This window comes from Podarcis tiliguerta, assembly GCF_965153285.1.
Source record: "Podarcis tiliguerta genome assembly, chromosome: 8".
NCBI lineage: Eukaryota > Metazoa > Chordata > Lepidosauria > Squamata > Lacertidae > Podarcis > Podarcis tiliguerta.
In genome coordinates this window covers 16,298,971-16,322,289 of record NC_139541.1, presented here as the reverse complement: position 1 = coordinate 16,322,289, position 23,319 = coordinate 16,298,971, and the positions used below count along the sequence as shown (strand labels likewise).

The 23,319-nt window shown below is 49.4% G+C and overlaps 1 protein-coding gene across 31 annotated transcripts in view; it reads right to left on the bottom strand.

Annotated features, from left to right (window-relative positions):
- The window catches only part of RERE (arginine-glutamic acid dipeptide repeats), a 340,996-nt gene that overhangs the window by 13,381 nt on the left and 304,296 nt on the right, over positions 1 to 23,319 (bottom strand). For 10 of the 31 annotated variants that reach the window (XM_083453656.1, XM_083453658.1, XM_083453661.1 and 7 more), the window contains 8 exons: positions 13,034 to 13,196; positions 11,305 to 11,397; positions 10,263 to 10,462; positions 7,237 to 7,401; positions 6,066 to 6,185; positions 3,633 to 5,002; positions 2,471 to 2,693; positions 794 to 1,517 (listed from right to left, as the gene is read on the bottom strand). In XM_083453656.1, the coding sequence (XP_083309782.1) occupies positions 794 to 1,517; positions 2,471 to 2,693; positions 3,633 to 5,002; positions 6,066 to 6,185; positions 7,237 to 7,401; positions 10,263 to 10,462; positions 11,305 to 11,397; positions 13,034 to 13,196 (3,058 nt within the window). The remainder of the gene's footprint in view (positions 1 to 793; positions 1,518 to 2,470; positions 2,694 to 3,632; positions 5,003 to 6,065; positions 6,186 to 7,236; positions 7,402 to 10,262; positions 10,463 to 11,304; positions 11,398 to 13,033; positions 13,197 to 23,319) is intronic. The other 21 variants (XM_083453682.1, XM_083453659.1, XM_083453680.1 and 18 more) reach the window with 9 other exon arrangements.

The following is a 23,319-nucleotide window of genomic DNA, read 5'->3' as shown; positions in this document are numbered from 1 at the left end:
AGGACGGATTATAGCAGTAAAAGGAGTAGAGAGTGACAGAGGACAGTGAACTCGGGAGACCTCGCTGCAGTCAGAGGGGGGTAGGGATTACACAGACCCCAGCTTAAGACACACGTTAAGGACAAGTGGGCTCGTATTTGAGATCGTGAATGCCTCTCTGCTCTGCTCCAAGGCTCCCTTGCATAACTTCTCCTAAGCTGGAAGCTCAGCAACGCGGATCCTGTTAAGTGACCCCTGACAGGAGAAGGAGCTGCACTGAGTCCATGACAGGAGAGGAGACCTATTTTTTAGTGCAGGGGACCCTGCTGGCCTCGCTAATGCCCCGAGTGGTTGTATCAAAGGCATTTCACATCAGAAATGTGCTTCGCAGTTTCTCTTAGGTTTGCCCTTAAAATGTTCCACGGTGTACATTTTTTCTCATTTGAGTGATGAGGATCAAGGCTAAGTAAATAAAGGGACTTCCCTCCACAGGCTGGTGGTGGTTCAAATTCAATATGGTCCGCTCTGCATCACACTACCGCTGAGTGCATCACTTCAGAATGCTCCATTAAAAATGCTAGCATTTTTTTACTGTGTAAAAAACAACAAAAGACTTCCTGCAACTTGAAAACTAACACATAAGGGACAGAAATTCCAGTTTAGCTCTCCTAGGTACACTACTTTTTTTTTCATTTGCTGGGAAAAACACTCCCCCCAAAGAAACAGGCGGCCCCTCCCCACCCAGCTCAAAAAGAAAAGGACGGCATCAGGGGCTGCACACACAGCATGGAGCACACCACTGCTATAAACTCACCTTGATGCAGCGGGTCCTGTTGATGGAGGTGTAGATGCGAGTGTATGTGCGAATGCTGGTGATGATGCGGGGTGACGTTGAACATCTGCAGCCGGGCCAAGGGGTCGTTGGTGAGCGATGCCATCCGCTCCGCATGTATCCTCTCGGCGGCCAGTCTGTCCGGGTAGCTCATCTCAGGCCGCAGCTGGGGGCCTGCCAGAGCGAGTCTCTCCCGCTCCAGGGGGTTCAAGCCCGGGTGGAAGGATGCAAAGGGGTGCGGGCCCGCCGTGGGGGGGATCGTGAGGGCGCCGTGGCGGGCAAAGTGCTCCATGGGGTTGGTGGCGGGGTGAAGCGCATCGAGTTCCGGCGGCTTCACCTCGAAGCCCGGCTTCATCCGCTCCCGCAGCTCCCTCTCCCGCAGCTCCCTCTCCCGGAGCTCTCTCTCCCGGAGCTCCCTCTCCCGGATGGTGGGGTCCACGTTGTAGAGGCCGGGCATGTGGTAGGCCAGCAGAGGGTCGGTGGGGTTGAGGGGCACGAAGAAGGGGTGGTTGCGGTTGGTGGGGGACATGACGTGAGGCCGCGCGTACTCGCTGAGGGTCCGTAGCGCCGGCGTGTCGGGTCCAATGTACGGGGGGACGGCAGCGATGGTGGTGGGAGGAGGTTCGAACGACGGCCTCATGTGAGTTGGCCCACTCAGCTGGGATTCTCCAAGACGTCCTTCGTGCGACGAGCTGGATGATTTCTGCTGTACCGAAGAGGGGAGAAGAGTTTAGTGGGGGGACAGAAAACAGGCTCAAGACCTTTCCATAGCTCTCATACAATCCTTCCTTCACAGGGTCGCTCTCTCCCCTGCAGCAAGGAAAAAGGTCTCCGTGCCATAGCACTGTCTGCCCACCTGGAGCATTTATGGGAGAAAGGTGAGGATTCTCAGAGGTACTCAGAAAAGAAGTCTTGATCATTTGCAAGTGTTGGGGAGGCTGCAACCGTCCAGGTATAATTGGGTGACAAATCCTGACATTCCTGACTGTGTGTTGTCATTCTGCGCTGTCTGAATAGTCCACAGCTTGCCCCCCACCCCGTTCCCTGGAACAAAATTTCTCCAGCTGCTGCAGTTCCAGGAATTTTATAGCCAAAGCTCCTCTTTGACTGCGAAATTAAGAGTACAAGAAGAGTGGCTGCTGGATCGGGCGAAAGGACAATCTAGCGCAGCATCCTCTTCTGACAACTGGCTACCCCAATGACTTAATGGGAAGCCCCCAAAGCAGAACTTGAGTACAGCAGCAGCAGCAGCACCAACTGGGATTCCCAGTATATGGAATTCAGAGGTGTATACTTCCTCTGACCATGAAGGTAGGGGTGAGCACCCAAGCCTCCATTGCAGGATCAAAGGTGGTCCCCAACCAAGTCCACACCATGCTAGTTCAGGGCACCCGCCCTCTGCCAGCCTCTTTTTGCATGCCAAATAACCATCTGAATCATGTGATCTGAGGTGGAGGTGAAGGGGCAAGGAGGAAATCCTTAATCCAGAGCAAGGGAGGAGGAAGGACCTGCCCCCTCTCAAGGCCACAGGGGAGCAGCGAAAACCCTCACACGCCAGGCCCGTGGAAATGCAACCGGACATCATGCAACCGCAGCCTCCGTTGGGCCTGAGACCCGCCGGGATCACCCCCTCACGGCTTGACAGACAGACAAACCTACCGCCGCTCTTTCAGCTTCTCTCTCACGCTCACGCTCTCTCTCCCTCTCCTTTTCCTTCTCTTTCTCCCGCTCCCTCTCTTCTCTTGCCTTCTGCTCCGCCTCCCTCTTGGCCTTCTCAATGGCCTCCTCGCGCTTCTTGGCCAGCTTGGAACCTGCCAGCGGCGTGAAGTACAGGTCTGTCCTCGCGCAGGAGTTGTAGCCGCGGTCCAGGTGCTTGTAAAACCTGGCAGCAAAGAAACCGGGTGGGGTGGGGTGCAGGGAACAGGGGACACAAAGCAACCATAAGCATTTTGGGAAGCAGGAGGCAGAATGAGATCCACCCCAACAGCCAGGAAGAAGTTTCCTTGTGCAACATATTGCTGGGGGGGGGGGGGCTCTGGTAAAACTGGTAAATCAACAGATGTTGGGAAAATAAATCATTACAAAACCATGCAGGAGAGGAATACCACCCAACCCAGAGAATCAAAGTAAGTTTTTTATATACATGTATACTGTACACACACACACAAAAATGATTAATCCAAGAGGACAAATCAATATCGCAATATGCTTTGTGCTGTGCAATCTTTCAAGAGAACATTCTTTTTAATGCTCTTGAGTGTTTTCCTTATGTAGAAGTAAAACAGGATCTAAAGAGGTGTTCTACAGCCTCAAAATTCTGTACATCCCTGGCACGTATCTCACAATTTTTTTGTGCACCTTTTTATAGTTTTCATGTTGTAGCAACCTGGGGAGCTTTTAGAAGACCCTTATTGCTAGGATGGGGAAGAAAGAAGAGACTTTGTGTGACGACGCAGCCATTTTAGCAATTTTCCTGTGATTCTGGCCCTCAGAGAGCCCCTTTAAGGCAGAAGAAGCCAACGTGGTGCCCTGCAGCTCCAATTCCTATCAGCCCAAGCAAGAATGGACAACCGTTAGAAATGCTGGAAGCTGCGAGGCCAATGGCACCTGCAGGGCAGCATTATTGGGTGCACCAGTTTTAAGAGGATCCCAAGCTCTCCTAAGAAAGCAGCCTGATCCACAACTGCGGATGTTCAAATCACCAAACCATCATCCAAAGTGGTGGCAGTGAGGGTGTTATGAATGGGCAGAGGTGGAAAAAAGTCCCGCTAACTTTTACGCAGGTGGCAGTTTCCCCAAAGCTGCCCACGCCCTCCCTTACCTAGCTGACTCGCTGGCGTGGCTTGGCGTGTCCACCACTGTCGGCGCTGGCGATGGGCTCCGGGGCGGGGGAGGTGGGCTTTCTGGCTCCTCCGCCTCATCCGGAGCCTCTTCCTTGATCTGGATGGGTGGCATCGTGCAGGGCGTCACCACGGGGACGTTCCCAGCGCAGGCTGCCGACGTGGAGCCCGTTGCCTGAGGAGGGGCGCTGGGCACAGAAGGCGGAGTGGAGGTCGACGGGCAGGAGGGAGGCGTGATGGGTGGCGGCCCCCCGGGGACAAACGGGTGCTGGGGGAAAGGGGGCTGGGGAGGTACCTGGTGGAGGCTGGAGGAGGAGTGGCTGGCGGAGGGAGGGAGGCCCTGGCTTTGCGTCAGGACAGGGGGCTGCGCCGGGGAAGGCTGCAGCGGCTGGCTCTGGGGCATCAGCTGCAAGGGAGGAGGGTGGGCGGAGGGCGGGTGGTGCGTGGAGAGGGAGCTGAGCGGCTTCAAGGCTGGCGGTGGTGGGAGGTTGGAGTTCATGGAGAACGGCGAGGGCCCTGCGAGATGCTTGTGGGACGGCGGCATGGGGAGCTGAGGGATGGGGGTGGTGGGAGGCGGCTTGATGTGGGGCATGGTCAGAGGAGCCGGGAGGAGGGGCTGCTCTCGCGGCGGCGGGGGCTGCTGCTGCAGCGGAGACGGCGCCTGCAAGGGGGGCTGCACCGACGGGACTTGGAGTGCTGCGTGGGGGTGGGGCACAGCCTGGGGCTGCAGGGAGACCTGAGACTGAGACGAGGACGAAGGCAGCGGGGGAGGCTGCGGCGTGAGGGGGAACGGTTGGGCGGGGACCGGGTGAGGCAGGAGCGGCTGCGCCTGGAGGTTGTGAGGGAGGGGCTGGATCTGGCTGTGGAGCGGAGGCTGAGGATGGGGCTGGGGGACGGCGGGAGGCTGGGGCTGGCTGGAGGGCACAGTCAGGGGCTGCAGCGGCGGGTGAGGAGACGGCAGCCTCTGTGGGTGCAGCGAAGGTGCCTGCTGGATGTGAGAGTGGGGAGGCACCGGGGTCTGAGGCTGGCTGCTACCTGACTGGGAGACGGATGGGGAGATGTGGGGAGGCACCGAAGAGGGGAGGCCAGAGGTGGCTGGCAGTGGCAGCTGCGCTGAGACAGGGATGGAGGCGGGTGTGGGCTGGGCCAGGCCATTGGACGCCTGCAAGACTTGCTGCTGGGCAGATGAATCCGAGTCGCTCTCATTGTCCTGGGGGCTGGGGATGCTGGGCGAGGTGCTCCGGTTGTCCTGGTCGATGTCCTTCGGGTCGCTGCTGCCCTCGTCATTCACGCTGCGGCTGTCAGAGCTCTCCCCCTCACCTTCGGACGGGGAGTTGGGCCGGCTGATCTCCTGTGGACAAAAAGCATGGAGGAAACCTCCGTGTTAAAAGGGGTGTGGCTTATGGACACTGAGTGGCTTCTCAAATGCCGTTTGTGTGGGAAGGGCTGTAGCAGAGTCACAGAAGCAGAGCGTAGACAACACTCAGCTATATGGGCCAGTCGTCTGACTTAGTATTCCAGTTTCCTATGTCACCAGCCAGGTTTGGGAATAGACAATGGGGGGCATTCAGGCCAAGCCCAAGACACTTGTTCCTACTATAGAAATTCTAAATCTTACTTGGAATATGGTGTGATCTCACTGGGTAGTTTTCCTGTCCTGAAAAGTAAGGAGCTGCACAGCAACATGTGTTCCCCAAGGTGGCCCCCACACAATAACTTGTGAGTGCCCTGTGGATCATATTTGCCACTCTGCCACCCTTAATCACAGCAATCATTGAACTGGAAGGAACCATGAAGGGCATCTAATCCAACCCCCGGCCATGCAGGAAACCTTTGCCCAAAATGGGGCTCAAACGAATGACCCAATGTAGGGACCCTTGTGTGTGCCCCAATATTATTTTTTTATCCTTTCAAGTAAATAAATGCCCTGCTGGAGCAAAAGCCCGATCTAGTCCACCAGCTGCCAACAAGGATGCCTCTGGGAAGCCCACAAGTGGGACATTAAGACAACAGTCCTTTTCCTGACGCTGCTCCCTAGCAGAGAAAGATTGCTGGCTGGACACAATGATGGTTTAAAAGCTACCTTATCAAAGGCCTTGCCCCAAAGGTCTATGTCAGGCTTCCTCAACCTTTGCCCTCCAGATGTTTCTGGCCTACAACTCCCATGATTCCTAGCTAGCAGGACCAGTGGTCAGGGATTATGGGAATTGTAGTCTCAAAACATCTGGAGGGCAGAGGTTGAGGAAGCCTGGTCTATGTCATCCAGAGCCAGCTGGGCCCACAAAAAGAAAGGCACATGCGTCAGGGTCTCTCAAACAAATCTTTTGCCATGTGATGGCTGGGGGCTGATGGGAGTTGCAGCAAAACATCTGGGGGGAGGTAGATTGGCACAGGCTGCTCTAACTGAAACCTACCTGTGTTTTGGTTTTCTTGGCGTTGATTCGGTCGGGCTCCTCGGTGTCAGATGCTGCCTTTTCTCTCTGCCTCTTGGAACTCTTGAGAGGAGACGATGCCTCCTCTTTTACCTTTTGCTGCTGACGGGAAAGGAGTGGCGTTATTAGGGGAAAGCGACAGGAGAACAAATGGGAGTTCTTGTAGCCTGCCTGCAAATACGGATGACAACGGAACAGGTTATGTTTCTTGCACAGCAGGATGGGGGAAATTAACGGTGTAGGAGTCAAGCGCCCATGCTGTCGCTTTTCAAAGCAGATCTGTGTGAATTTCGGGGCTCTTGGGAAGCCTGTTTGGGGATTCCACAAGGAGACAGAATGCAGCCTCAGGGGATAGCCCTGGGGCGTGCCCATGAGGACCATGTGATTTGAGGAAGGGTCTTAAACACACATGGGTGGCGCTGTGGGTTAAACCACAGAGCCTAGGGCTTGCCAATCGCAAGGTCGGCAGTTCGAATCCCTGCAACAGGGTGAGCTCCCATTGCTCGGTCCCTGCTCCTGCCAACCTAGCAGTTCAAAAGCACATCAGAGTGCAAGCAGGTAAATAGGTACCGCTCTGGAGGGAAGGTAAATGGCGTTTCCGTGCGCTGCTCTGGTTCGCCAGAAGTAGCTTAGTCATGCTGGCCACATGACCCGGAAGCTGTAAGCTGGCTCCCTTGGCCAATAAAGAGAGATGAGTGCCGAAACCTCAGAGTCGGTCACGGCTGGACCTAATGGTCAGGGGTCCCTTTACCTTAAACACACACAGGAGTGACCAGGCACATTTAGGAATTATGTATCAGAACAGCAGGGGTTCCTCAGCAGAATGGGGGAAAGCTTTCCTTAAAAAGTTTTTTTTAAAAAAACCAACCACTGTAGGGGATGTTAGCAAGTGGGGGGGGGGGGGCTTTAGCCTTCCAGTTACTGCGGAGCTTCAGTTCTCATTGTCCCTCTGGCCATTGACCATGCTTGCTTGGGCTGACAGGAGTTGAAGTTCATCAACATCTGGAGAAGCCCCTGGTTCTCCACACCTGGGATACAGCATTAGACGCTGCGGGGAAAGTTCTAGCTTGGATGTTGATGGCGCCCACCTGCCAAGTCTTGGCCTGAACTCTTCTCCGGCGAGTTACCAGGGCCGGGAAGAGCTAAAACTCACCTTGTTGGACTTCTTCACCGAATCTGCCTTGCTGTCATTGCTTGAAGTGCTGGCAGCGCTGGGGGAGTTGCGGCCACTGGACCGGATGTCTTCGTTGATGGGGGAGGCTCTACCATCAGGGCTGGTTGGCTGCTTTTTGCGACCGCTGCGTAGTGTCGACATCTGCTGGTTTAAAGAGAAGGACAGGAAGCGTGACAAAGGCTGCCTTTGGGTATCCCTACAGAACCTAAGCCTCCCCCCTCTATGGAATTTCCTCATGCATGCCATCTTTGGTCAATCACCCTTCCTTTTAGTGGTACTGTCTGGTTTTCACACCAAGGAACTCTCACAGATGGGTCCAAGCTAAGTTAGCGGGCAAGTTAGTCACCAACAGCTTAAGTGCCATGGATTTCTCTGGGGCCAAAGTATGACCAGCTGGGTCTGGATCCAATTCTCCCCCAGACCCCATCCCAGCTGTGGGCCCTGCAGATGCTTTGGATTACGATTCTCATCACCCCAGCTAGCTGGGGATGGGACTCATCTAGAGGGCCTCTGTTGGCAAAGGCTCCCTTATTATCCTAAGTATCACCGGCAGGCAAACAGGGCACTGCTCTACAGCCACCCTCAATTCTCCTCTTTTGATTTCAGCTTAGGAGGGCTGAAAGCACAAGGCCACTGGTGTTCCCCCCTCAGAGCGGGGCAAAACGCAAGAGGGATGCCCCATTGTTGTTGATGGTCCAGGCCGCAAGGGAAGAGAGGAAGCACAATGATCAAGCTAATCATGTACACCTAGTATGTTTACTCACGGGGTAACCACTGGCATGTTATGTATTTATAAGCTAATTAAGCTGATCTGTTCTGACTCTCCTTTTCTTCCCTGAAAGCAGCAAACTCTGCACAGAGTAAAACCTTTTGCACTGAATTATTGCAGCCTGATGGAAACTGGGCAGCTCAACAAAAACCTGGACCAATAACAGAAGGCTGCCTTGCTCTGTATTTCTTGTGATATTTGGATGCAGCCAGAGGATGGGCACCCGCCTCGCTTCTCAGATTTTAATAGATTGCCCGTGTTTTTTCAGCCTTTCTCTGAGCTGTGACCCATTCATTCCATCGTGCACGTTAAAGATTTATTTTCCTGCCTATGGATGATATGCTTTGGCTGCTGTTTTATTGAGTGTGCTTTACAAGTTTATTGTATGGATTTTAATATAATGCAGTATCTCCCACACCCCATGATTTTATGTTGAACTTTGTGCTCTTAAAAAAAATCTCAGTCACTTGAAGTCTCCTAATATGGCAAGTGACTAATTAATTGGAATCATCATCTTCATCTTCTTATGAAAAAAGAATTCATGTAATCTAAGTTTTAAAAATACACTGAAATAACAACAACAACAACAACAACAACAACAACAACAACACAGCCTTTAAAAGTATTGTAAAAATAAAAATTATTATTATTATTCCATCTTATATAAATAAAGGTTTTTAAAAATACAGAGGCACAATACAAGAGAGCTGGTCTCAGAGGGTGGGGAGAAGGGCTTGGGGGCAGCCCATGGTTTTCCTGAAACAACTGTGAATGGCTTCTGCAGATTTCTGCTGTGGCGGGAAGATTATGCAGCAACAATTAGCAGTGTTTCATCTGCTCCCTTCCTGATTTAGCATCTGTCTGGATAACGAGAGATCATTAAAAGGAAGAAAAAAGAAAGAAAGAAGATGAAGCCAAATCAAGGAGCCGACAGTGGAACCTGACAAGGTGTTTGGCAGGTATCTTGATGCGACAAAAAAGGGGGTTGCTTAGACGTAAGCAAAGAGGAAGCACAGCGGCCAACAACCCCAACCAGTCAGTGCTAATGAGAAGCTGCACCTAAAACATTCTTCCACCTTCCTCTGCCTCTGATGGCGTTGGGAAGGGGAGCCTGCCTGTTTTGCTTGCAGGGGTAAGTTGGTCGATGTACAGATCCTCAAAGTGGTTCCAAACCCACAAACACACCAAGCAGTAAAATTTGGCAGCTTCTCTGAAACTGTTCATGGGTGCTACACCAAGAGGAATCCTGGCAGCTCAGTGGTTAGAGCCTCTGCTCTACATTCTGGACATCCCAGGTCGAATCTTTAGCCTCTCCTAGGGAGGGTTGAGAGAGACTCCGAACTGAAACCCTGAAGAACCAGCGCCAGGCATTTCTGAGCTAGATGCACCAATGGGCCTGACTCAGTATAACACAGCTTCCTGTGTTCCTAGGTCTTAAGGAAAGGGTCAGAGTTTAGTGGTAGATCATCAGCTTTGTGTTCAAAAGGCCCAGCTTCAGTTGCTGCCCACGAGAACAACATTGTGCTAGCTAGAACAATGGCCTGACTTGGTAAAGGCAGGTTTATGTGTATGATTCATCTCTCTACATTCCTTTCCCCTTAGGTGGGCAGGCTGCCTCAAGAAATCACCGATGGTCAGCACTGGGAAGACTGCCTCTTGGCAAGACACAGCCTCTTTACTGTGCTCCATTAAGACCTACCTCTAAGATTAGCTGTCAGAGAGAGCAAGAGAGAGAGAGAGAAGGTGTATCACCGGGTGTGTGTAGAGGATATCTGGTACAGTGGTGCCCCGCAAGACGAATGCCTCGCAAGACGGAAAACCCGCAAGACAAAAGGGTTTTCCGTTTGCAGAGGTGCTTCGCAGGACGAATTTCCCTATGGGCTTGCTTCGCAAGACGAAAAATGACGAAAAAAATTGAATTTTTTTTTTTTTTGCTCCAAAACCCCTTATTTTGAATCGCTAAGCTGCTAAAAGCATTTTAGCAGCAAAACCACTAATCCCCCACCCCGTTTTTAGCCCTTAAATCGCCAATAGCGCTAATAGCGCTACTCCGTCAATGGGCTTGCTTCGCAAGACGAAAAAACCGCAAGACGAAAAGACCCACGGAACGGATTCTTTTCGTCTTGCGAGGCACCACTGTACTTTGATTCAGGACTTAACAGTGCTCAGGCCCAGAAGCTGTTACTTTGCCTACAGCTTGGTAGCGAGGTTGCAGGGCAGGTCTCAGGCAGCTTACCGAGCCTCGACTCCGCCTTGTCCTCATGCTATGCTTCCCGCTGAGCCCATCATCTTCCTCTTTGACAGGCTTAAACATAAAGGGTGGCGGGTCCACCGGCTTCTCGATGGGGGGAAGCTCCCCGTACTTCTTGAAGTGGATGCGGCAGTCAGTGCACAGCAAGATGTTCTCCCGCCCGCCGTGGTGCCAGTCCTTGGAGGCTGTTTTTGGGGAGGGTACAGAGAGCGTTAGCATTATGAGACACAAGCTGTGCAAAGCAGCTAACTAACGTATACTTATATGCTCCTTCACACTGCGCTACAGGGATATTACTTCTGGCTTGACTTATACGGGTGATGAAAGAATGATGAAGAATCTTCACAAAGCAGGTGGCAGTTTCCCCTTCCTAGTTCACTTGCAGACAGTTTCCTAGTCTTTCACAAAGGCAGAACCTCCCCGCGGGTTGCGGGGGGTAAGGTAGACAATCCGAAAGGGGAGGTTGCAGCCCTCCTTTCTATTCCTGGCGGCTCAAGGTACAGTTTCTTAAACAAGCTCACCTAAGGCTGACAAGGGCTTCTACTACACTTGCAACAATGGTACAAGGGGCCTAAGAAAACATCCCTGACTCCGATAAGCCCTTGAGTTAAGGTGGGCACTCTGGCTGAGAGAAGAGAACAGTATCTCAAGGGACAGAAAACTCAGGCCCTGGGCCCAAATGCGGCCCTCCACACCTCTCTATTTGGCCCTCGGGACTTTCTCCCCAGGCCACACCCCCTGCTCCCAGGTTTCATTCCTCAACAGCCCTATGCCACTCCCTTTGAGCGATTCTGCCTGGGTCCTCAGAATTCTCATGCCTCTCGCCTGCCTGCACGGAGAGATGTGCATGTAGGAATCCCTGGCTTCTACTGTGCAATGATAAAGAACCACCTCTGTCGCTCATCCCCGCTTTGCCTCTGGCTCACCCACCACCGGAATGTGGCCCCTGGAAGGCTGCCTGGAAGGGAACGTGGCCCTCAGGCTGGAAAAAGAGTCCCCGCCCCCAGCCCCATGCAAAGGTGCGTACTGGTGGTGAAGCAGTGGCGGCAGGCGTAGCCTTTCAACTCTTGCTCGCTGTCCTCGCTGTCAAAGTCATCTTCACTGGCTGAACTCAGATCCACTAAGTGCACAGAAAGGAGGGAGGGAAGAGAGAAGAGAAGGGTAGAGCAAATAACTTAAGAGTCAGGAAGTTCCCCCTCCTTTGGCGTTGCTCCTCCTGTGGCATCTTGTTGCAACAGCAGCAGAACCATCCATTAAAAATAAAAAGTAAAAAACTGGAAGGTAAGAGATGTGAGGGCAGCTTCACGACTAACAGATTTGTTGTGGTAGCGCTTTTAATAGGCTGGAGCCTGCTTCATGTGTACAGCGTTAGCCCAAGTTGGCAGACAGATATTTAAGGGAGGGCAGAGATGAGCAGTGAACTTTTCTGGCCCAACCTAATGCAGGGATGTTTGAACCGGCCGCCCTCCCAGATGTTTTTGGATTCCAACTCCCACCGGTCCCAGCCAGCACGGCTCATGGCCAAGGAGGATGACCATTTTAGGCTGCAAAACAGACCGTGTGTCTATTCAAGACTGTAAGATCCCGTTGAGGCAGGGAGCGGCCTTACCCGCACCCTGCACAGATGGAACCAGATAAATAAGCTGATGCAAAGTTGAATCAAGCAATGGTGCTTGACTCCCAACTCCCACCCTCCCCAGCCAGCAGGATCAGTGGTCAGAGAATAGGGGAGCTGTAATCTACGGACAACTGGAGGGCCACAGGTTCCTCATCCCTGCTCAGACATTTTATCCCTAAACCACAGTTGGAGAACCTGCGTTTCCCCCACAATAGGCTGTCGGAATATCTGTTCTGCGGAATAGGCATTTTTACGTGGCAGGACCTACACTTTGGAACTCCCTGCCTATTGATAGCAGACAGGCTCCTTCGCTGCACTCTCCTTGGCACCTCCTAAATGCATTTTTGTTAGACGAGGCTACCCAGCTATGTAGAATATCGATGAATGTTTTAATCTGCCACCAATTTTAATCTTTTGAATGTTTCAAATAGTTGTTTTTGCCTATAATTTTATTGTTTTACTCCACTTTGAGGATTGTTTTTTTATAGTCAAGAGGTGTATAATTTTTATTAAAAGAAAGAAAGAGCTAAGGGATTTTTTATGCCACAAAAGAAGCTTTGATCAGACGCACAAAGTGTTTCCCCATTTTCAACCAATACACAGGAGTGAGGAACCTGTGGCTCTCCAAATGTCGCTGAACCGCAACACCCATCATCCCTGACCATTGACTATACTGGCTGGGGGGGGTGAGGGGAAATGGGAGTTACGTGGCACCTGTAGCAGTGGCTGTTCTGCAGGAGCAATGCATTTGCATGTCTGTGCCACACAGACTGTGGCTGATTCTCTGGGGTTCTGCACGTGGGGCCTTTGTTCTATGTTGCAAATGATAGAACTGCAACGCTCCCATGCAAATTGGGGCAAACGTAATCGCCTCGATAGCCAAAGTGAAGCTTCGCCTATTATTTCCCCAGCAGCTTATTGCCTGAGCTTCCTCCCGCGCAGCACAAAACCAATCGCTTGCTGATCCCAGGCACCTGCCATCCGCAGGGATAATGAACTGAGAGGGCGAGCGCAGCCGAGGGCTTGAACTCCATTTTCCCGGCTGCGTTCGGTCATAGGCAAAGAGCCATTACCTTCTGTTTTAGCCCCATGCATCTAAACAAGAGACAAATGTGTTGCTTTTAAGCCTGCTACTTACAGAATTCGCTGGAGGGGGGCCTGGAGGGAGCATTCACTGGAGTGGAAGCCGTTCGGGTTTTAATTCTCCGGAACACTGCTTGCCTCCGATGCCTGCGGTGAGCCCGGGAACTGGCCGCTTCGGGGGTTTTCTTCCAGTAGTAATAGAAGGTGATCAATTCTCCCTGGAAAAGGAGAAAGAATCACAAGGTTTGTCAGAGCAGCATGCGGGCTTCCCAGAGACATCTGGACCACCAATTCTGGGAACAGAGAGATGGGCAAGCAGATTTAATCTTACCTGGCAAAGCAGTTCTTATGCTTAAATGACCCAGGAAAAGAGAAAAAGTGCAGGGGTTTGGGGTTCAGATTAGAAAAGATGCTAGCCCTACTCTAGAGCACATCCATTGAAATGAAAGGCCACGACTAACTTAGGTTCATTAACTTCAATGAATGTGGAGTAGAACTTAGCCGGACACATCCTGAAATGGGAAACAGATGATCCAAGAAGCTGACTTATACCAGGCCAGACTATTTCCCCACTTAATCTTGCATTGCCTTTGCCAGCCTGGTTTTGGGCTGGGACCGAGGGTAGCTGACACCAGCTCCTTCAGGGAGAGGCGATTCCCACGACCACATATCTGATCCTCACGGCTACAGATGTTGGGGAATGAACCTGGTACCCAAAGGGGTGGCTGGAGTGTGTTGGAGAATTGAAGCACAGCTGCTTTCAAGGGGCAGGTGGCCATGGAGCACTCCTGTCCCCAGTGGGCGCTAATGATATCACTGCTTTCTTGCTAAGGTAACAGATAAATGAGGCAAATAGCACCACCGTCTCTGCAAGGGGAATCTGCACACTCCGGTTGCTCTCTCCACATCAAGATGCTTCTACACAAGACCGAGCGTGGCAGCAACCCAGCACGGTGGAGAGGGCAGGTTGCATGGGGAAGAACCGTGCTGCCAAAGGATATTGTAAAAGGAACACAAGGTTGTTACAGCCTGTCGAAAACCACAAGAGGGGTCTGCAAAGTTAAAACCAGCCCTGAGCTAGATGTCACTGGTGTGTCAGAGGTGGAAGAAGCAGCCCTGATGCAATTATATTTCATTGTTTTATGTAAGCCACTTTGGAGATCCATTTGAAGTGAAAGAAAGACAATAAAGATTTTTTAATTTTGATTGTCCAAGGAAGTCTCTGCAGAACAGTGCCTAGTTTCTGGGGCTGGGATGGCAAATTAGAAGACTTGGCATTGATATTATATACAAGGTTGTCATGCTTCTTTTCCTTCTTTTCCTTTTTCAAGCTGCTACTTAGATTTTACTGTTTGGTATTGGAGGGCATTACCATCACAAAAGGGAGGAACACACAGCTTTATGCTATATATGGATATTAAAAAATAAGCCACCCTAAGACTCGTGGCTGGGGCGGGCGGGGGGAACACACCTGAGATTAAAACATATTAAAGACAAGGCTACAGCCACAGCACCCGAAACTGTATTAAAGCAATCTATTCTTTTCTAATCTGAATATATACAGCCACGTTAAGATAATTAGGCAGTAAAAGCGCATGCCAAGAGAAGTCTGTGATAATTCCGCAGCGTAATGAAGCTGGCTTACGTTCAAAAACTGGAGTAGATGATATTCAAACTAGCAGATGTAATGTCAAGTTAAAGCGCAGTGTGTGGTTTTAATCTCCTTTCGCTTTGCTTTGAAACCCCATCATTTCCGAGCGGCTTGTCTGCCTCAAGGGTAAAAGGCGCTGCCTCTTTCAAGTTGCAAAGGGAACGGGAGGTGTTCTAAGGAAGCCTCTTGAAAGCCAGCCTCAGAACAAATGCACCTCAAGAGATGGCGGCGGCGGGGGGGGGGGGAGTCCCCTCTTTGAACCTATATGCGATCTAAAAATTCCTATAAACCTCAACCCGTTATGCTCCCTGGGTCACGTCTTGCGGGTCTTTGCACGAGTGAAACTCCCAGCCACATGGAAGGCCAGCAGCGGTACCGCTGAACCTGGAAAGCTCCTGTGAGGGGTTGGCAACATGGCCTCAGGCTTTTGGAAGACAAGAAATGTGACACCAGGAGCCACGGATAAACAACAGGGAAGCATTTGATTTTGGAAAGAATTCAGCCTTGTTCTGTGTCTTACATAAACTCTTGGCACCTACTGACCCAAAGGAGTCTGTGTGTGTGTGTGTGTGTGTGTGTGTGTAGGGGAAGGGCCACAGTTCAGTGGCAGAGCAACTGCTTGGCATGTAGAAGGTCCCAGGTTCAGTTCCCAACGGCATCCCCAGGTAGGGCTGGGAGAGACCCCTGCCTGAAACCCTGGAGGGCCGCTGCCAGTCAGTGCAGGCAATGCTGAGCTAGATAGATCAGAGGTCTGACTCTGTTTCCTATGAGTGTGTGTTTGTGTGCTAGCTGTGACTACGTAAGCAAGCAGAATGGAAAATAGGCATGAACATTTATAGGTAGGTATGGAGACTGTGTACGGCACAGCATTACGAACAAGGGATTCTACAGATTGGAGATTGTGCATTTTTACAAGGCAAACACTAACTGTCAGTGGTAGCCAATGTCAGTCCTACTCAGAGTAAACCCACTGAAATTAATCTCCATTACTAACTTAAGAGATATTAATTTCAATGGGTCTACTCTGAGCTGAACTTAGATGCAACCCTATATTGAAGCTATACACTTGCAAAGCATTTTAAAGTTTTCAAAGGTCTTCATTATCTACTTGGGATCCTGACAACAACCCTGTAAGGTAAGCTGGTAGGGATGCTGAGGCTGAGATTTAAAGAGTGAGTTCGTTGCATCGGTGAGATCTAAACCAGAGACCTCCAGAGTCAGTCTCTAGGCTACTGTGCTGTGCATCACTGTGTACATATGTTTCCCAGGGCAATGTGTGAAATTGAGGCAGACACTATGGATGTTAATACAGTAACTAGAAAATGTAAGAAGGGCATCTTGATAATTTAGTTTCCTTGAAACCTGCTGATGACCGTCCACTGTAACCAACCAATGTGCAAAAAACCACACACAAAAAAACAACCACCTTTAAAGCTGTCAGTCTTGGCATACCACTCATATCTAAAAGCACAATGCTTAATGTTTATTTACATAAAGTATGGATATTACTGACAAGCAGCCCTTGAACACAAGGTAAAGCAAATCCGCATACAACTGAGCTCTTGAAGGAGCTGAATCATGGAATTTTCAGGGCGCCATTTGCAGAAAAGCAGCAAAAGCAGGGGGGCTGGCTGGGGCAGGGAAGATCGGCCTGATTAAGCCCCCAACAACTTAACTGTATCTGGGATGGTCTGCAGATGGGTGCCCTGAGACAATGGTCCTAGATATGGCCCCGATGAGTATGAATCTAGATCAGTTTGGCCTTGATCATGTTACTGTGCTATTTTGGGGAGGAGGAGAGAGACTGGGGTGGATTTCGCTATTGTTTACCCCCCACCTCCACGATTCCTTACAAGCCTGCAACTTTTATCACCCTGTATTCTCACAATATTTTAAAAACAGCAGCCAGGCTCTTAAATGCTTATGTTATGTTCCTGCTCAACGTGGGAAAGTACAAAGGATGGAGATACTGGTGGTGGGAACAGTGTGCATAACTCTGTGCCCACAACACATTTTATGCCCTCGCATGTTCTTTGAGCACCTGAATGTCTCAAACAGTGGAGATAGGACACAGCTATCATGATTAGTAGCCCCATTTAAAGCTGTCTATGTTGTATGTACTATTACTACATTCTGCGGTAGCAAATTTCATAGTATACCGTATTTTTCGCTCTATAAGACGCAACAGACCATAAGATGCACCTAGTTTTTGGAGAAGGAAAACAAGAAAAAAAAAATCTGAATCCCAGAAGCCAGAACAGCAAGAGGGATCGCTGCGCAGCGAAAGCAGTGATCCCTCTTGCTGTTCTAGCTTCTGGGATAGCTGCGCAGCCTGCATTTGCTCCATAAGACGCACACACATTTCCCCTTACTTTTTAGGAGGGAAAAAGTGAGTCTTATAGAGCAAAAAATACGGTAACTATGCACTGTGTGAAAAACTTTCTGTTGCCTGTCCTGAATCTCCCTGCAGTCTGCCTTCATTGGACAGTCCCAATGAGCTCTGGTATTAGGAGGGTGGGAGGAAAAGTTCTCTCTGTTTTCTCCATCAGCTGCATAATTGTATTGTTTTATTCCAAGTACAGTTGCACCACAGATTCCAAGGTATCAGTAGGTTTTACTTTTAAGACTCTTTGACACCTGCTGCATGTTGGGTTGACGTTTTCATCTACTACCAAGGACAATTTGAAGATCTTTTTCCTAGTCCGCCACTGCCAGTTGGTGCCCCATGACTGCATATGTGACATCGGGGAAAGCTGAGGTGGAACAAGTGGGGCTGAGGACGCCAACCTTCACACATTCTTTGAGTGCCTGCCAGCAGGTGTTATGTCATTGAGTGATGTGTTACATGCATGTGTGGATAAGCCCCCCCCCCCCATTATCAAGCAAAAGCTGGAATGATAAAAGCCCTTAATGAAGATTAGGCTGACCTACAATTACAGAACTGTAGTGTTGGACTCCACAGGTTATCTAGTCCAACCCCCTGCAAAGCAGCAATCACAGTTAAAGAATCCTTGGCAGATGGCCATCCCACCTCTGTTAAAAATCTCCAGTGGAAGAAAGTCTACCACCTTCCAAGGCGATAATGTAAATTTGGGGAACTGTGAGAGTGATACTCTTTGAAACCCATAGGGTTCTTGTGAACACGCTACATAGGGTGACTAACACATACTTGAAACTTTCAAGGCTTATTTTAAATGTATTGTTGTTTTTGCGTTTTTAACGGTGCCTAACTATCTGATGGGACGCGGGTGGTGCTGTGGTCTAAACCACTGAGCCTAGGGCTTGCCGATTGGAAGGTCGACAGTTCGAATCCCTGCGATGAGGGTGAGCTTCTGTTGCTCAGTCCCAGCTCTGCCAACCTAGCAGTTCAAAAGCACATCAACGTGCAAGTAGATAAATAGGTACTGCTCCTGTGGGAAGGTAAATGGCGTTTCCGTGCGCTGCTCTGGTTTTGCCAGAAGTGGCTTAGTCATGCTGGCCACATGACCCGGAAAAACTGCCTGCAGACAAACATTGGCTCCCTCGGCCTGTAAAGTGAGTCGTTCACAACTGGACTTAACTGTCAGGGGTCCTTTACCTTTTTTAAATTATCTGATATGTAAATTGCCTTGAGACAGTTATAAGGTAATAAATGCATGTATTACACACATTTCTGAACAAGTCACCCTGCAAGGTCATCATGAAAATCTAGAATAAAAACACTTAATGAATGATTATTAGGATTAGCTCTCTGAAAACCCAAGTTTGTGAATTGTGAGAAAAACCCTCGATCCATCTCTGAAACCCTAAATACACACAAACGCATTATGCACACATTAGAAACCTCTGCCAGCAGGCTCAGAGGCACACAAATCCCACCCCAGGCTTTCCTAGTGGCCTCTCCTATCAAAGGCTATCATGTCTAGCAAAGGAATTAAATGCAGGAGTGAAGTGAATCGGAGAAGATTAGCAGCAGCATATTGGTGACTGCCTGGGTGGCAGGAGCTTGAGCACAAACAAAAGGACAAGCTGAGAAAGCTTTGGCTCTCCAAACAGGGGAGGCAAAACAGCTCCCGGCTTCACTGCGAGGGAGAGTCTAAGTCAATTGAACTTTAATCAAACATGCATAGTGTGTGCACGCCACTGAAAGCCCATCCATCGTGCATAAATTCAGGGAACAAAAAGCAGCTGCAGAAATCAATAGCCTACTGAAACATTAACACCGGCAATCATTGATCAAAAGGGCCCTTTATAAAAAGGGCTGCTTTGCAAATTAGCCAGTGTCAGTGTATGGGTTGTTGTTTTTTCCTGCCCACAAGCCAACACAGGAACAGGCATGGACAAGCCTTGCAAAGGCCATTTTTGTTCCGTGCTGATCTCACATGGAAGGAGCCTTCGTTGCCTATTTCTTACTATCTCTGTGCTGCAACTGTGGCTAGCAAGACAAGACAGGATGATTTGACACCCGGTTCCAGGACTGAAGAGAGACCAAAATTGCACAATGAACCTTTGTGTTCAGCACAGTTTTTCTAGCTCCAAAATATGCTCCCAGTCAAGCCAGCTTACCTTTAGTCTTTTTTTTTCTTTTCTTTTTTAAACATTTTCATGGCAGTGACTGAGTGTTCCCAGGCAAGAAATACATCAAAGTCACTTGTGAATAAGCCTCAGCATCAAGTGTGATTTTGTTCCGATTTCATCCTAGCCATCTTGCCATGGAGCAGAAGGGCTGATACTCAGATTGGAATATGCTCTCCAGCCCTCTTCCATTGTGATGGGAAAGGCCTTCATCTACCAACCGCAAAAAGTTTCTCCCAATCATGACTCTGTTCCACCTTTTGTTCAGATTCTGTCCCAATGCCCTCCCCTTTATGCTGTGATTAATGGGCCAACTTGGAAGCTCTCTGCAGCTTTGAGGGAAATGGGTAGGGATGGTGGACCAAGGAGTCAGCAAGGGAGCATGCAGCCCCAGCGCTTCACAGATGCCACTAAATCAGGGCTGGAGAACTTGTGATCCTCCAAATGCAGTTGGAGCAGATGGGAGCTGGGAGTCCAACAACTTCTACTGGAGTTAGGAGTTCCCCTCCCCTGCACTAAATGATCCCCCACATGCCCTGGCGATTTCTGCCATGAGACCTTGGCCATTGCCCAATCTTAGAACCCTGCTACAGGTGAGCGGGACTTGCTGTTCGGTGCCATCCACCACATCCCATGAGGTCCCTGTGACATGAAAAGTGGGCATAGGCCGCCCTTGTCACACACTATGCAGTGATGGCCGTGTGACACAGGGTGGCAATGTCGACAAAAATGAACCTCATTTTCTGAGCTCTAAAATAAGAGACAGGTAAGAATGGGGGAAGTTCCAACACTTCCGCTCTCCCCCCCCCCCCGAAAAAACAACAACAACAACTCAGCTGATCATCACTGCTGGTCAATATACCATTTCATATGCAGAAAGAGCAAGAATTTCATGTGATGAGAGATTATGCTTCTGTATGGTAAGGCAGTATCCAGGATGATGATGCGTGCTCGATTATAGAGGATGTGGCCTGCTAGAGGATGAAATTCAGCCAGTGAGGCCATTTTCTTTTTTTAAAGAAACAATGTCTACCTGTCAATCAACTGGTGCCACTTCAACAGGTAGATGACATCAGGTTTGAATGTGTTTTGGCTGTGCAGGTTAATTCCCCAGATGGGAACACAAGCACAGCAAAAGCCCAATGCAGGGCTGTTTGAAAGCCCTTTTGCAAACAACCCCTTGCTGGTCTCAATGGCGTCACATCAAGGAAGAAAATAAAACACCTAGGACTGAGACCTACAACAACAAGGCTCAGCAATAAAGATGTCAAAACATGCACAAACACAACACTGTATCGTAACTCATCCCCACATCCCAGGCACTGCTTCAGGCAGATGCATTTTCCAGCCCATCTGGAGGTGCCAGGGATCAAATCTATTCAGCTAGCTGTAGACCTTCCCCAAGGGGGTGCTGTTCTACAGCAGATGCAACATTTGCTTAATTCAGCCCCTATTTTTCATGATAAGGGTGTAGGATTCACTTCTTCGTTTCTCTGTGACTAAATTAGATGTGAAACATTTTAATGCCACCCCTCTGCTTGAGGCGGCCTACAAAAGCGCAAACAGAACATTATAATCCTCCAAACAGGTGCAATGTTTGTGGGTCTTTAAGGTGCTAAAAGGCTTCTGGTTTTTGTCCACCTCCATTTTCTATTTTTAAGTGCATCTTGTAATTTGCCTGGAACAATGAAATGCAGGGCCAAGCGGGTTTTTTTTGTTTTGTTTAATAAAACTACTCCACCTTGAGCAATTCTCGGCTTTAAGTGTTGCCTGCCTTGCTTTCTTGCACCTCCTTATCCTTATCGGTGGTTTCTCAAATGGAAAATACACAGTACAAGCTGTGCTGGTGCGTTTATGTTTCAAGTCTTGCCTTAGGTAAACACAGGATTAACAGTGTGTGCTGCGGAGTCTAAGGGGCTGGAACGGAAGAATCACACACACACACACACACACACACACACACACACACAGCCCGCCACGTGAATGCATCAGCTTACCTTTCAAGTACCTCTTATGGCATCACAGAGCAAACAAGTCCCTAATAATTGCTCTTTAATTTCCCGAGGGCATAACTCTACCAAGAGGAGGAGGGGAAGAAAAGCAGAGAGAGGTTGAGATGCAATGCGCAGCCGTAATAAGACTCAGCAACCAGTCAATGGATATAGTGATCGCTGCTGGATGATACCAGAAGCATCATGGTTCAAGTTAAAAGAGGGAAGAGGAGACCACTGACTTTCTGGAATGAACTGGAATAAAAGCTTCTGCATTTATTTGCTCCTGTCAGTAAAAATCATACGTCTAGCGGGAAGAATCTGGGTCTGGCTTGGGATGAGGAGGGCTCTCCAAGGCAGCAAAAATCGACCAAGGAAGCAGCTCTTTCCCCACCCGTTTAAATTGTTCTGCAGATATCCTCTGCATTTATTGAGCATTCTCTTTCTTTCTCTCCAAACCGGGAGAGAAACCCATCAACATTCATAGTAAATAAAGACTACCTTGGTTAATAAACTCTGAAGATTGAAGTTTGAGAGCTGTGTGACTGAGGCAGAACTGCAGCGAGCAAGGTTGGCAATTTCCTGGGGAAAAACTGAATCTAGTAATGGATATTAAGGAAGCCTATTCTGTCTTTCAGTTACAGTTCTGCAGATATGAGGTCTTCTTAAAGAACTTCAGATCAAACCACATTGCCGTGGGGACAGCTGCTGCCTCACGCAAAACAAAACTCTGAAAGTTAACTTTCAGGTTAATGGGGCCTTCAGGCCAAGCACCCCTGTAGACCTCACAGTGGCCAAAGAGATACCTGTGGGAAGACCACAAGACCTGAGCAGAATGGCACTCTTCCCCGACACTTGATATTCAGATGCAATGGGGACAGAACATAGCCATCAGGTATCATGGCCAGAACAGGAGATTTATCCAGTTCCTGGTAGGTTGTGATACATAGGTGATGGCTGTGCTTGGCTTGGCAGGTCAACAAGTTGGCCAGGCCTCCTCTGGATTTAGCAAACTGCCTTGCAGGCCCAAGGAAGAAGAATGGAGGAAGTCAAAGGGCAACCAACTTTACAAACCAATTTGTGCTCTTTCAGTGGCAGCTTCAGCCTCGTTTCATTAAGGGGTGATGGTCCTGAGCGTTATCCCCACTTTTTCCTTCACCCACGAGCGTCTGTCAGTGGTGACAAATAGTTTTGTGCCTGTTCTAATTAAGCAGCAAGTCTCAGCAGATTGCGCAGCAGGGCTGATTAATGTCCACCCTGGGTCTGTGGGGACTCCGCACATCCCCAGAAATATCTTACCAGGAGTATAAAAAGAGGCATTTAAAGAAACAATTAAGATTTCCTGCAGCATTATAAGAACACATGATTAAAAAATCCCCTCCCCCACCCGAGGCAAAATGACTTCCTAGGGCATTCCTCCTAAATGACACAATCTTAGAACACGCTATAAAATGTGGGAAATGTTAAAATTACAGCTTTCTCAAAGGATTCTCTTTCCACTATTCTTAGAAGACAGCTCAAGATTATTATACTTCATTTCTCATTCAAACCCAAATGCCTGATAAGGCTCAACTTACTACCCCTTGTTTAAAAATAAATAAGTGGGATAATTAACGAGATGAAGCATTTCCTTCAATACTCAGGATCTGACTGCTGCATCTGGAGCCATCAACTTCTCATGGTCAGACTTGCCAGTACCCCTAATTTAACACTTTCTCCTGCCCTCTACAATATGTGGCTTGACTCACTTGCCGGGATTTCTCACACGTTTGTCACAGCTGCTCACTGTAGCTTGCTGTAAAGCGTTACCCATGTGTGTTTTGTGTCCTTGATGTCATGTTTAACTCAGTTCTCTGGCACCTATTTGGGCACTCACTCTTAAATGTAGCTATCAGTGACCCGGATGCCAAGTGAGTGGCAACCCACATATGCACGCAAGCGCGCACACACACACATTCCTTGTGTGAACACCACTATGATTCCAAGTTGCTTAGTTTTGTGTGTGCCAAATTCCACCTAGAAGAGGGAAGGAACTTCAGCCCTCTAACTCTAACATATTTGTCAATTCAGCATTCAGCGGGAGACGCATAAAGGGTGCTGTTAGTAACGACCAAAGGGGTGCGTGGTCAAAGAATCAACCATCTT